This window comes from Macrobrachium rosenbergii, chromosome 25, assembly GCF_040412425.1.
Source record: "Macrobrachium rosenbergii isolate ZJJX-2024 chromosome 25, ASM4041242v1, whole genome shotgun sequence".
In the NCBI taxonomy this organism is placed as follows: domain Eukaryota; kingdom Metazoa; phylum Arthropoda; class Malacostraca; order Decapoda; family Palaemonidae; genus Macrobrachium; species Macrobrachium rosenbergii.
In genome coordinates this window covers 36653867-36669227 of record NC_089765.1, presented here as the reverse complement: position 1 = coordinate 36669227, position 15361 = coordinate 36653867, and the positions used below count along the sequence as shown (strand labels likewise).

Here is a 15361-nt window from a genome sequence, read left to right as displayed (position 1 = left end):
GGTCTTCTGAAGGTCCACCGTACACGTCTCCTTCTCCTTCGATGGAAGAAGCCAACAATCCAGATAAAGGGAGATATTGACCTGCATTAGATGGAGCCACTTTGCGAGAGGGGCAAGAACTCGAGTAAAGACTTGAGGAGCCATTGAGGTACTTCTTGGAGTCCGGATTGATGGGGATGTGGAAGTATGCATTCTGCATATCTATGGAAATCATCCAATCTCCCTGGCAAATCGATGATCGGACGGTCCGGTTTAATGCTCTCCTCATGAGGAGGGATGAAACTTCTTGGGAGAGGGCCGAAAACTTCTCCAAGCCTACTGAGTAGGCAGTCAATAAAAAAAAAAAGTATACCTTAGTTTTACCAGACCACTGAGCTGATTAACAGCTCTCCTAGGGCTGGCCCGAAGGATTTAGACTTATTTAACGTGGCTAAGAACCAATTGGTTACTTAGCAATGGGACCTACAGCTTATTGTGGAATCCGAACCACATTATAGCAAGAAATGAATTTCTATCACCAGAAATAAATTCCTCTAACTCTTCATTAGCCGGCTGGAGAGTCGAACTCGGGCCCAATGAGTGCAAGGCCACACCTCTATCGACTCGCCCAAGGAAGTCGATGCGATGGGCGTATTGACTAGGGGTGCTTTCTCCCTGAACGGGATGGAGTAACCCTCCCTCAGGACTTCCACGCTGGTAGAGTTGTCGTGCCTTCTCGCAAGTGATGTTGGTGTCGAGGGGGATGTTCTTATGGCAGTCCTTTATCCATGCCGCCATTGCCGACTCCATCCTTATGATAGTCTTATCACTCACTTAAGAAACTGTTTTAGTATTACCGTAGAAGCTAACACTCTTGGCCTTTCTTATCTCTTCCTCCTTCTTCTGGTACTTTCATTCACACCAAAATGGCTGGCTACAGCTGCATAACTCTTCCCTTCTTTCAACATATCCAGAAGTTGTACCTTCTTCTGGTGCATAAGCTCTGCCAGAAACCTTAGACGGAGCAGCCCATTTAGGAGGCATCTTAGGACATGATTACACAGATTAAAACTGCGAAGAAAGACGTGTAAAGTACACAGGTACATAGTGAAACGCTAGCACAGTACAGTAATGTAGAGGCACGTACAGTGAACTGACAGAGGTGCAGGCTCCTTACATACATCTCAGAGAAAGTCTTGGGGGGTAGACAGCCAATCAGCACCAAGGAAAATGAATGTGCTTCTGGAATGGCTGCTTTACAATATCATTGTGCCTAGGTGTATCAGCATCCCAAGTTGCATTATCCTTCTGCTAGAGCTTTGCATTTGGCTTGGCTTGGGGTGAACCTTTAAAAAAAAATACATTTTATTGATATTTTGCTGTTTACATTACGGTCAACCCCTGCTTATTTGTGGTTCAGGATCTGCGACTTCACTTATTTGTGGATTTCTCTGTGGAACTTATCAACGAATTATTCGTGAAAAATTCGGTAATTCGTGTTTTTTTTTTTTTTTTTTTTTTTTTTTTTTTTTATGAGAAATATTCACTAATTACTGTGAATATTATTTTCATGACTAAATACATTTTTTATGATAAAAAATTGTTTAGCAACTTTCATATACTGTATTAATATTAAAGTAAACACAGCAAACTATCAATAAAATATTTTTTTTTAATGCATATTAAATATTAAGGTACTGTATATAGTACTTAACTTCCCAGTGTTTCCCCATGTACAGTACAGTATAAAGAAAACAGGACTGCTTCAATATTGTACTGTATGAGAGAAAATGGATGTATTTGGAAATAGGGATAACTTGAATAGGTTTCACACTAGGCTGTGAGCCATATATTTTCAAGGGTAATCTTTTAAGATAACTGTGAAATGATATTAAAATGTTTTAGATAATAGATTAAGGTATACAGTATTCTGTGTAGGATGATAGTTTAATTTATGAGAGAAAATGGATGTACTGGAAAATATGGGTAATTTGAATACTTTTCACTCTTAGCTGTAAGTCATATATTTTTAAGGGTAACGTTGTAACATGACTTTGCAATGATATTAGTATTTTAGATGATAGTTTAAGGTATATTCTGTGTAGGATGATAGTTTAAGGTATACATTTGGTGTAGAACTATTAAAATAAGCAGTTATAAAAGTTTTTAGAGGGCGGTCTGGTTTTTGAACTACAGTGATCCCTCGTCTATCGCGGATAATGGGGACCAGAACCCCCCGCGATAAGTGAAATTCCGCGAAGTAGCATTGGCCCCTCCCTAGGGAGGCATATACTGTATATACATACCGTATTTGACGGCGTATAAGACGCACTTTTTTAACAAAAAAAATGGCCTAAAAAATCCCTCTGCATCGTATGTACATAATGTAGGCTCAAAATTTAAGAATTTTGGCCGAAATTATACATGAAACGTCAGTAGATGTTGTAGCCTTGCCTAACATTCGGTGTTATCCTAATAACCTATTAAAAAAAGTTTATTATAATTATTTATCATTATCACACTTACCATCACTGCAATTACTACTGCTAGTATTATAATCAATATCTACGTTGTTATTATCGATATTTTCATTAAAATGTGTTAATATTATTATCGTCGTCTACAGCGGATCGCCGCATTCCACATTTACAGTACGTATGCTGCCACCTATTGGTGATTATCTCGAGAGCTTTACGGATAACAAGGCTTCGTTCAGTTGGTAGTTGGCAATTCCTGCTAACATTCTCTTTATGCATAACAACATGGCTTCGATCAATTGGTGGTTGACAATTCCTGCTACCATTCTCTTTAGGCATAATAACAAGGCTTCGTTGAGTTGATACTTTGTAACTCGTGCTAGCATTCTCTTTTAAGAATAATAACATGGCTTTGTTCAGTTGCTCACGAGACTCAAGCCGTTACATAGGAAACATTTTTATTTATTGAATTTTACTCCTTGATTGCATACTTTTATAATATATAATGGATATATATAACATATATTACCGTAGGTAACACCTTTATTAATGTTTTTGTTGATTCTGCCGGTAAGAAACAATGTTTACAAATGAATGTGTTGCAATCTATTGGTAAACCTATGAGGTAGCTTTCAGCAGCAGACGAAACATTCGATCGTAGTAAATGGCTGATTGTATAATACATATTTTGATAAATATAAATATGGTAAATAACTTCTTTATTAATGTTTTTATTGATTCTGTTGGTAAGAAGCAATATGCATATGATAACCTAATACTAGTTTTTAGTTACCAAAATCATATGAGCATAGGCTAGGAAACCTTATTTTTTTCCATCAATGTCCTGCTGAAATTGGGGTGCGTCCTATGCAGACATGCGTCTTATAAGCCATCAAATACGGTATATATTTAAAGGCTTTATAGCCTTTCCCACACTGTTATAATCACTTCCTATGCACTTAAACACTGTATTACTATTTTGATCTATCACCGTAATATGCATAAAAAAAAGATCGTCCCATATTTGTAATGTTTACGTTCTGAGAATCAGCTGACTGAAGCTGCTCACTACTAATCAGAGAGAGAGAGAGAGAGAGAGAGAGAGAGAGAGAGTACATTTTAATTTTTCGATGAATATTTCTGAAAAATCCACGATGCAATGAAGCCGGCAAAGTTGAAGCGCAATGTGGCGAGGGATCACTGTATCTAAATGGCCAGTTACAAGCATTTTTAAAGGGAGGATGTCAAGTATTCGCAGATTTTAGCTATTCGCAGATGTTTTTGGTCCCTATTCCCCACGAGTACCGGGGTTTGACTGTAATATTTGAAAATTAGTAAATCATTTTTTTACCATAAAAAATGTCTTTAGTCATGAAAATATAACATGAAAATGGAACGACTGACTGGTTCCACAGACGTAAACATAGTCCCATAATTCTAAAAACTACCCACGTATTTTAGGTATGCTCTACTGTCATCCTAAAACACTTCAGTATCATTTCAAAATCATCTTACAACACAGCAAAATATCAATAAAATGCACAGTATGCACAGAATATCAGTGCTGTTATGGATAGTACCCTGTACTGTATGCGATGCTCAAATGACCCAGCATCCCTGCCCAGCTTCCCAGTTCACTGCATTGCGTTTAGTGTTTGCATGTTGTGTATTGGTGCTGACTTTGCCTATCATTTTGAATCATGCCCTAAGATGCCTCTTACCTTGCTTCTTCAACGGCTTACAGGAAAGAGCCTAAGCATCAGAGGAAGGTCATGATGCACAAGGAGAGGACAGAAGTTGTGTTGCATGAGGGGAAAATTACGCCAAAGTAGCCCCCATTATGGTGGCCGTGCCGAGAGTGTCGTCTACTTGATCAAGAAGAAAAAAAATGTTGCTACCATTGTTCATTTACTCCTTTACCCCCCAACGGTGGAGAATTTAGAACAATTTTGAAAGTATGTCCCAAATTCTGAGGAAAGGCAGGGAGCTGCAGAAGATGATAGCAGCATGGGATCCTTTTATGGAATGTTCCATAAACTTTTCATCTGCCCTTAACGCTGTCATGGAGCCCTATAATAACATCTTCATCAGCATGAAGAAGTACATGGCCATGACCCCACCTCCCGAAACCCCTGAAGAAGTCCATGGAGTGACTGAAGCGCCTCCTGAAGAAGGGGAAGAGGTGCCCCCACAGGAGATGTAACTCCTCAGCTTTGCTGTGCAGTTACATCATCATTCATTCATCAAACTGCACAGCTAATTCATCATCATCATCTTCAGACAACATTGATCACTGATGAGTACTCATATGATTTACATAATCTTAATATTAAATATTTTTAATGTGCATATATATTTCTCTCTCTCTCTCTCTCTCTCTCTCTCTCTCTCTCTCTCTCTCTCTCTCTCTCTCATGTGAATTACCAATTGTAAAAGAAAATGGGATGGCTTTAATACTGTATGAAAGAAAATGTGTGTGCCTGAATATAAGGGGAATTTGATTAGTTTTCACACAGTTGTAAGCCATGTATTTTAAGGGTAATTAATGTTGTAAGATGACTTTTAAATGATATTAAAGGGTTTAGGATGATAGTTTAAGGTATATTTGGTGTTTGAACTATTAAAATAAGCAGCTATAAGTGTTTTTATAGGGGTCTTTGGTGTTTGAATTATTAAAATAGGCAGTTATAAGCATTTTTAAAGGGGCGGGGTCTCAACTATTTGCAAAGTTTAGTTATTTGCAGGTGGTTGTGGTCCCTATCCCCTGCAAATATCTGGGGTCGACTGTATTTACATGAAGCCTGTTTGGTGAGCAACGATAAATATTTTAGTGATACTTGCAATAAGATTTTATGAATTTCAGAACTGAAGTATTAATGAATATACGTTATTGAATTATAATGAAAACTCGCATAGTTTCCAGACTTTAATTGTATTCTTATTCATGCATTTTATTCAAATTTTTGCACAGCAGCTATCCATTTCAGTCTGTTATACTCAATAAACTTTTCTTTTGATTCATGGGTCCACATTTGCAGGTTGCATTTCATCATTTTACTGATGTTCCTGAAACTATGTTCAGTATGTAATACAATCATTTTAATTGTTGCTTTGGTGAACTCAGACTGCTTTAGCGTAGGGCATTTTCTAACATGTATTGTTTTATGGAACAATCTGCCTACTTTTCAGTCAGAAGAAACCTTTGTTTAAGCAGTTATCCACCACCTTTATTAACCAGAGCTAACAAAATTCCTAGTCAATAAATATAAACATATTTCCTCCAACACTAAAATTAAGCCATCTTGGATAATGCATGGAGTATAAGTATATCTATGCACTCTGGTACTATCCAACCAAAAATAATGCACGTACCCCTGAATGTCATTAGGAACTTAGAATAGAACACACATGACCTAAGGCCCACATTATTCATTATATTCAAATTTTTGTTTGATTCATGGGTCCACATTTGCAGGTTGCAGTTAATATTTTACTGATGTTCCTGAAACTATGTTCAGTATGTAATACAATCTGTTTAATTGTTCCTTTGGTGAACTCAGACTGCTTTAGGCCAGGGCATTTTCTAACATGTATATTTTTATGGAACAATCCGCCTACTGTTCGTAGGTCGATTGTCTTTGTTAATATAAGGATCATTAGTTTTCTTCTTTGTCCCTTTTATAATTTATAGACACCATGTACTATTGTTTTTTTTTGTTTTTGGAGCCAGTCTAGAGTCAATATCATTGGTGTTTCTAGCTTACTTTTGAGTGGTTGGTATATTGTAGTAAATGCTGTGGTCTATATATATTCAGAGGTTATAGATAAGGTGCTTAACATTTCAGAAACAAGTTTCTGTTATGCTCATCACAGTTAACTGCAGTAATATTTCTACAATTGATTTTATTTGCAGGACGAGGATTCAATAGAAGATTATGATGATCCAGAGCGATTATGGTGTATCTGTCAGAAGCCACACAATAATCGCTTTATGATATGCTGTGATAGGTGTGAAGACTGGTTTCATGGGACCTGTGTGGGTATCACCAAAGCTATGGGTGAGTTGTCTTGTTTAAAAGTTATCTCTGTGATACATTTTTAGTATAGAACCAAAGCAGGAGTTATTTAACTTTCATTTTGAATATGACTTCTAGCATCTTATATGTAATTTCATAATATTCTTTTATATAGTTCATCTTTTGCTTTGTATACTCTGGCTAGTTTAATGTTCTCACCCTATTCGGCTGCTCCCACTTCCCTCAAAATGTTTATGTATACTCAGCCATCTTCAGTAACTGGTTCTCAAAGAACAAACTTTTGAGTCAGAAGAGACCTTTTTATAAGCAGTCATCCACCACCTTTATAATGAGAGCTAACAAAATTTATAGTCAATAAATGTTAACATGTTTCCCCCAACACTAAAATTAAACCACCTTGGATAATGCATGAAGTATATCAGTACACTCTGGTACTATCCAACCAAAAGTAATGCATGTACCCCTGAATGTCATTAGGAACTTAGAATAGAACACACAAGACCTAAGGCCCACATTATGTAGTATATACTGATGACTCCAAACCATCCTACGGTTTAGGATTTTCGGCAGTATAGTACAGTATCACCGAATGAAGCAAGTCAGTTTTCTTTACACAGTAATGCATCTATTTTCTCAAGGCAAAATTGACTGCAATACAATCAGCAATTCAGAGTATTGAAAACATGTGACTATAGAAAATTCTGATTTTTTCAGTGACTCTAAGTGCTTAGCCCTTCAAAATTATTGTCCTAAAATATCATGTTCAACAAATTTAAGTTTTTATGCCAAAATGTGCTGTATTCCCTGGTGTTGAAGATTCTCCAGGCTTGAAGATGCACCCTAGTTTTGACTTGGAAATCAGAAAAGAATTAAGAAACAAGGTTGCACCACTTCACAAATTGGAGTTTGTTTTGGTCAGTGTGTTGTGCACATTTTGGCTGATACAGCATATTGGTTATTGTAAATTTTTCATGCTTTGTTTTTTTGAAGTTCATTGATTTTAAAGTTTAATAAACATTTTTAAAGTTGACATACCAGTGAAGTGAAAAACTTGGACAGAATATCAAATAATGTATACAATGTAAACCGCCCAGTTGTTTTATCAAATTTGTTGCCTAACTGTGTCTCATTGCGTGTAGATGGATGGGCTGCGGATGGTGAAGGATTTTATTGGATGTGGACTTATACAGCAATTTCTTTAATCACAAAGGGAAAAGTAAACAGCACAATAGGAAATACTACTTTTAAATGGAGTAACATTTTATTGCACAATTACACTTCTCAAAAACACCACGTGAACGTGACATCCCAAATAGAACAAGAAAAAAAATAGAATAAAGGTTAAAATTCACACGATACAGATTGTGCAAACAAGAACAATCAATCTTCAAACCCTGAAAATATTTTGCACATGGCATCCCAAAATATTTAGCACATGACATAGCAAATAAAATAAAAAAAATAGAATCAAGGTTAAAATTCACACAATACAGATTGTACAAATAAGAAACATTTTAATCTTCAAAAACCTGAAAATAATTTGCACGTTGTTCAACATTAAATTTTGTGAAAGTATCTTACAAATATGTCTGATTACAATAGTTTTCATGTAGTAATATTTGCCAGTACAGCAAACCCCCCGTATTCGTGTCTCATGATTCACGAGCTCACGTACTCACAAATTTCTCTTTGGAACGTATCTACCCATTATTTGCGGAAAATTTGCCCATTCGCGGTATTTTTCACTGAGAAATATTCACTAAATACTGTATTTTCATCTCGTTTTCATGACTAAATGCACTTTTTGTGATAAAACTATTAAAATACTCGGGTAATGCTCGAGTTACGATAATTCAGGTTTGCAGTGGAGTAAGCAGTTAATACCAATACGACAATATTATTTATAAAATATTTTTAAATTTTGCGCAGGCAGCAGCGTAATCAGGCAGTGAGAGAAACCAAATTACAATAGACAACTTTTCCTCCATCTCTTTATCCCATCTTCTAGTTAAAAAAGAAAAAGAGAATGATAAAAGTATTGTTAGTAACATTATACTCTTGCGTAAATGCGTACATCCATAAACAAGTGACCAAGAAACTGTTGTTTTGCTTATAACCGAATCGGATAACAACAGCCGTTTACCTGTATTTCAACCATCGTATAGTAATAAACAATTACCGTAGGTTATGGCACGGATGGCGTTAAGTAGAATAGGACTGATATATTTTTACATTATACCCTTATTTGCTACGGGTAAAAGATTGTCAAGGAAATATACTGCTAAATTTAAGCTGCAAGTTGTAGCTGAAGCTGAGAAAACAATGTTCAAGCTGCTAATGACTATACTGTAAATTATCGCGCATCAGCAACATGGATGAAACTCGATTGTAATTAAAATGTTAGAGAAAGTATTTTAATCAAAACTACTGGGCATGAAAGAACACATTACTGTTATTTTTATGCCAATAAACAATAAATACGTAAAGCTCATATTATGGTGAAATCAAGTGAAAATAGCGAATAGAATCTTGAATATTTTTTACACAAAACAAACACCCCCAAACGGCCATCGTCAATCGTCATCTATTAACGAAAATAATAGATAAAATACTTTCACAGCAAGAAGTATTTTAGCTATATTTCGACTTAAAAACACTTCGTATAACGAAAAATAACCTTGCTCCTTATAAATAAAGTATCTAGTCTCTAGAGATTCATTTACGCTAACTAGAAGCAAGAAATGCACTCTGAACTGAGTTAAATGCGACAAAATAAACACCACGTAAACATTTCCAAACCAAAACATTGATCGCTATGAACGCAATTTTTAATGCAAAAGCAATATAAAAATATATGCAATATTATTGGATACAGTGAATTAAGGCATAACATTTTTCAAAGATCTATGGAAAAGATGCATATTCGTTATGTTGACGTTTGTATAATACGATATGCGAATATACAGTACAGTATAATGTAGGCCAATATATCATATACCATAGTGTAGGCTAAGCTAATTCTTGTTTGTTATTCAATTTCTCTCTGTTGAATTATCATAAGTCACTTTGCATGAACCTCCAGAATTAGCTGATATTAATAATTACTATACCTTGTATGTAAAGAGTATATTTTTTAGTGTAGGCAAGGCTACCATACATGCATACAGTGCATGGTACCGAATACCTTAGTGTAAGCTAGATTATGTTATACGTTTTGGTATTGCTTACGTTTTTTTCCAACATCATCATCATACAGGTGCCATATCCCCAAGGACGTCGGCAATCATGGCTCACCACTCCTCTCTATTTCTGGCTCTCTGCAGCAACTGAGCTGCAGACATTCTTCCTCCAGTCATTCTCACCAATCCATCCATATATTTTTGTCTATGTCTTCCTCTCAGCCTCCTTCCATTGATTTTACCAGTGAGAAAGAGATGTTCTATATCTAGTTCTTGTCTTCTCATAATGTGACCCACAAACCTTATTTGTCTGCCTCTCACTGAAGCCAAAAGTTCTCTCTCAGCGCCTTCTCTCTCTAATACCTCCTCATTAGTTTTCCTTTCTGTCCATAATATTTTCAACATCCTTCTCCAAAACCACATTTCTGCAGCCTGTAACCTCTCCTCGTCTGCCTTCCTCAAGGTCCAAGTTTCACAGCTATACAACAATACAGACCAAACAAAACATTTCACAAACTTCCTCCTTAGGTTCATAGATTTTTTGAGTTGGTGACTAATTTCTTGGTCTTTCCAAATGCATCTTTTGCCATGGATATTCTCTTCCTGATCTCTTTTTTGCATTTTCCATCACTTGTGACAGTGCATCCTAAATAATTAAAACTATCGGTTTGTTTAACTGTTTCAGCATTAATTCTTATATCTGTTCTTGGGGGATTTTGTCTTTGGTGATAACCATAACTTCTGTCTTCTTAATATTTATTGACAGACCTCTTTCTCTGCTTGACAGGTGTAAAGTACTGATTAAAGCTTGAAGTTTATCATGAGAGTCTGCAACAAGTGCTGTATCATCAGCATATCTGATATTATTAATATTGACTCCTCAAACCTTAATTCCTTCCGTATCTCTGAGATCTCTCATTATCATTTCACTATATAAATTGAAGAGATCAGGTGATAACACACAGCCCTGTATTACACCTCTCTTGATGTGCCGAGTCTCTGATTCATCATTTTTTACTTTCACTGATGCCTCTTTATGATTCCAATATAAATTCTTTATCAGTCTTAGATCTTTCCCATCAATATTTATCTGATCCAATATCCTTACAAGGTGTACATGTCTAACCTGATCAAAAGCCTTTTCATAGTCAACAAAACAAACAGATAGATCCTTTTTCACGTATATTGCTCTCTCCATCAACATTCTCAAAATTAAAATTGCATCTCTTGTCCCTTTATCTCTCACAAAACCACATGGTTCATTGCCAATCTCTGGGAGTATCTTATTTTTTATTCTATTCAAAACAATCCTTAATATTATTTTTGTGATCTGACTCATGATACTGATAGTCCGGTGTTTATTGCACTCAAGTGTTCGAGGTATTTTTGGCATTGTGATAAATGTCGATTTATACATCTGTGTTGCAGGCTCTCCATCTTCATATATTCCTTCCACTATTTCCATTAATATATCAATGATTTATTCTCCCAGAGCTGTCAACATCTCTGCTGCTATTCCATCATCACTTGTTGCTTTATCACTTTTCATTTGTTTTAAAGATGCCTCTATCTCTGATCTGATTATACTAGGTCCCTCTCTGTTGTTTATACTAGGTCCCTCTCTGTTGTCATTGAAGTCCTGATGTTCTATTCTATCATCTTCAAACAATTCTTCAATATGTTCCGTCCATCTTTCCAATATTTCTTTTGACTCCATTACTATGGTTTTCCAACAAACGATGGTTTTTTTTTGGAACCTAACCCCATTGTAAGTAGGATAATACCTGTACAGTATAAGCATTTTTAGTTTTTTTTGTGTGTGTTTGAACTATCAAAATTGACAGTTCTAAGTGTTTTTAGAAGGGTTCCAAGTATTCACTGGTTTTAGCTATTCGTGGGGGTTGTGGTGCACATCCCCTGCGAATACGGGGGATTAACTGTAAATCCTTTTAACTACAGTTTCACTTTTTTCAGTTAATAATGTTCCATAAAAGCATGGTCATTCAAGGAGAGTTAAAATACCAGTAGTCTGCCAATACAGGAATAATTCTGTGTGAACATGCATATTTTTTTATGATACTTTTGATTGCTATTTTTAACTAATTATGATTTAGACACTTCATTCAGGGTTCATATAGAGGAATCCTGATACTGTATATACTTCCCCATCAGTAATTTTTTTATTATATCTAAAAGCCCTAATATGTAGTAAAATTAAAACAAGTAAACTGACTGTTTGTTGGTGGTATTCTTTCCAAAAAAGAACACCACATTGAGGTAACATCATCTTGTTGTCAAAGTGGTCTCTCTTATGTGACAGTAGGTATTTCAGGTATAACCCACAAAATCAAATCCTTGAATGGAGAAAAACTCTTAGAATAACACATTTTAGTTGTTGTCTAATCCTTGAAATAGATTTTATTACAGCTTGAAATTTCAGTTTTTCCAGGTATTAAAATATTAAGGAGTTGAAATGTGGTAAATTATGTGTAACATTTTCATTAAGAAGAAACTCTTCAGGCCAGTCCTATGAGAGTTAACCCTTTTGCTGCGTGAGACTGATCTCGTCAGTCATCGAAAAGTCTCATCCATGATGTGGGACTGATCTCCTCAGTCATCATTCTTTTGGTTCTAGTTAGGCAGCTTATAATAAATAAGATGTTTCCCTTGTCATTTTTAGGAGCTTTTGTCTGTATTCTAGTGAGAAAATGGCAACATTTGCTTTCAACTTACAGAATAATATCAAAATGCTATAAAGGGTGGAGGTTTCTCTAAATGAAGTACAGTACAAAAGTTCTTATTTGGAAATAACAATGATAGTAGTAGACCTGAACTATCAGGTAGTTCTGATAGTATCAGTAGTGAATATGGTGATTTTTATTATATCGTAAAGGTAAATCTATCATGGAAAATTTTTTGACTTCAGGTTTTATCAGAAATGGTCTTGGATCAGGGGAAATGACATAGGAGGAAGCAGATTTGTCAAGCCACAGAGGTGTTGAGTAAACAAAGAAAATGTGATAAAATTTGCGAATGGAAAACCATTGAAGATTCAGTTTGTAAAAAATCCATGCTCTGAAACTTTTATAGAAGATTGATAAATTCACATTTCATATAAGTAATTTACCAAGTAATTACATAGCTATAGTTTCTAACTCGCATGGCAGTTTTTATTTTAAAAATCGTGGTAGCACTTCGATTGTTTAGTGTAGGTGACAGGCCCTGGAAATACTGGAAACAACTTAGCAGATAGCCTTGTGGTTCTGCCGGCTCTCGAGTAACATTGGGGTTTGCTGTAGCTATTTTTTTTTTTTTTTTTTTTTTTTTGATTTTCAGTTGTATGGCTGGATTTCGGTGAAGTATTATCACCTATCTAAGTAGCCTTTAAGCTTTAATAGCCTTAGGATAATTTTTTCTAGTTCTTTGGTTATTATTATGTCTGATTTAAGTTCACCTAGTTTCACTATTTTAGCGAAAGTTGCAAAACCAGATGAATCAAATCTTCATATGATCTCACAATCTGCAGTAAATGTAGTGGGCAGAAATATAGTAGGAAGAAAACTTGTGCTAAATGTAATGATTAGCAAGAATAGAAGGTACTTAAATCTCAACTAGACAAGTTAGAGAGGGATACAAAAGGAAAGCGCCATACTTAAATCTCAACTTGACAAGTTAGAGAGGGATACAAAAGGAAAGTGCCTGGCTCCCTCGCTTCTGAACCTGATGCCATTGTCAGTCTAGAGTCTAGGATTGACAAGAAAATTAACCTACTAGTTAATACAGTGGCAGAGTTAGGTGCATCACTGAAGGTGTTTATGAGAAAACGTATTCAGATGGCACCACTTCCCGCAAAGTGACAAGTGATAGTGTTGTGCAAGTGGAGGAGATGGCTACTCGCCCCACCAGTTCTAGACAAAGGCCCCTGTCCTGCTACCCTGAACCGGGGGGGAAGACATACCAGATGTCCAAGGGAGGCCGGCGGGGTTTTGCCCATGGGTAGTTGCCCCCTCAGTTGAACCTGTTGCACAACCCAGGTTTTGACAGACAGCCACGGGGAAAGGGGTCTTGTTGGATGTGCACCAATTATCTTCCTGTATGGCGCTACTTCCCAAGTGTCCAGTGCCAGCTCCTGAGCACCCAATGCAAACGTTTTCTTCATTCTTCAAGGCCACTGAAGAGACGCGCAGACAATGGTTGACATTTTCTGCTTCTTGTCTAGTAGTATTAAGACTAGCCACATCCCACAGCCTTCCTGCGGTTTCGCTGTGAATCCCTGTCTCCTCCTCGGTCTGACAGCCAATGGAACAGTGAATACCTTCTCTTCCTGAACACCCATTTGTTGAGCTACCTACCTTGGCCCCAAGTGCCAAATGAACCCTCTCAGACAAGTGCTCCTGAGTGGCACCATTTCCCAAATGCCTGGCACCAGCTTCCGAGCTCCTGGTGCCAATTCCTGAATGCCCGGTGCCTGCTCTGGATCACTCGGTATCATCTGTTTAGTAATCGGCTCCTCCTGCTGAGCGCCAACCTCCCGCTCATGGACGTTTTTTCTGCATCTTCTTGAGCGCCCAGCACCAGTTCCTGTTTGCCCGGCACCAATTCCCGAACGCCCAACACCAGTTCCCGAGCGCTCAGCACCATCTCTTTAGTACTCAGCTCCCACCTTAATAAGAACACCACTGTCGTACTTTCTTAAGCGCCCGGCTCCAGCTTCCAAATGTCCTGCACCAGTTACCAATCGCCCGGCACCAACTCTTCAGTATCTGACTCCTGCCTCTGAGCACCAGGCACCCTCTCACAGGCATTTTTTCTGCTCTTCAGTCTGTTTCAGGACCTAGGCAACTTTTGCCTATAGTTCAAGACAAGCTGACATTGACCCCTTTTAAGCGACAGTTAGTGTCTCAAGAGTCCTGTCCCATGCAGACAAGACATTTGAGATCCGAAATTAAGACCCTGTTGAAGAAAGCTCCCTCCTCTGGCGCTTTCTTCGTCCTCCAAGAAGTCTCTGAATGATTTGGGAGAATTGCTTTCGGCAAAAAGGGAGCAAGGCAAAAGCATCTTTTGTCTTTGCTCCCTCTGACCTCGACGCTTTGCATTCTTGTCAACCAAGACAATGTTTGCTTTGACGGAACTAGACCTCCTTGTTGAAGGTCTTTTCAAGATTTTTTTGACGTTCTTAGCTTTCTTTACTGGTCAGTGGAAGCACTGGCTAAGAAGATAGAGGACTTTCAGGATTTATCAGGAGATATTGCCTTGGTTTGTCTTGGAGTCCGGTACTGTACGGACAAGGACATTTGAGATGGTTTTTAGAACTTTGTTCTCTTTACTTTTGAAGTCTTAAGAAGAGAGAGCTCTGGTGCTCCTTTACTACTAGGGGGGTCACACAGTCGCAGAAATCAGCCCTTTTTTGGACCAACGTCACCTCTTCCCTCAGGACACAGTTGAGTGAATAGCATCCGATCAGAAGAATTTGACACAAGTCTAGGTTTTGACAAGGCCACTGTTATGTCCGTGCGCAGGCTTTTGTGGGTTTTATGGACTTTTGAAGGTTATTCTAAGCTTGCCAGATGTTCGCTCTCCCATTAGTCTGTCGGGTTTTGCAAGGCATTGAGTCCATGTACAGTTCTTCATATGTCTTCAGTCTGTATGAGATGTTATCAAGTCCGCACAAAGCTTTATCGAGTCCAGA

The 15361-nt window shown here is 37.2% G+C and overlaps 1 protein-coding gene across 4 annotated transcripts in view; it reads left to right on the top strand.

The window, feature by feature from the left end:
- The window catches only part of pps (protein partner of snf), a 283257-nt gene that overhangs the window by 161857 nt on the left and 106039 nt on the right, over positions 1 to 15361 (top strand). For all 4 annotated transcript variants that reach the window (XM_067127353.1, XM_067127351.1, XM_067127352.1 and 1 more), the window contains exon 8: positions 6370 to 6514. In XM_067127353.1, the coding sequence (XP_066983454.1) occupies positions 6370 to 6514 (145 nt within the window). The remainder of the gene's footprint in view (positions 1 to 6369; positions 6515 to 15361) is intronic.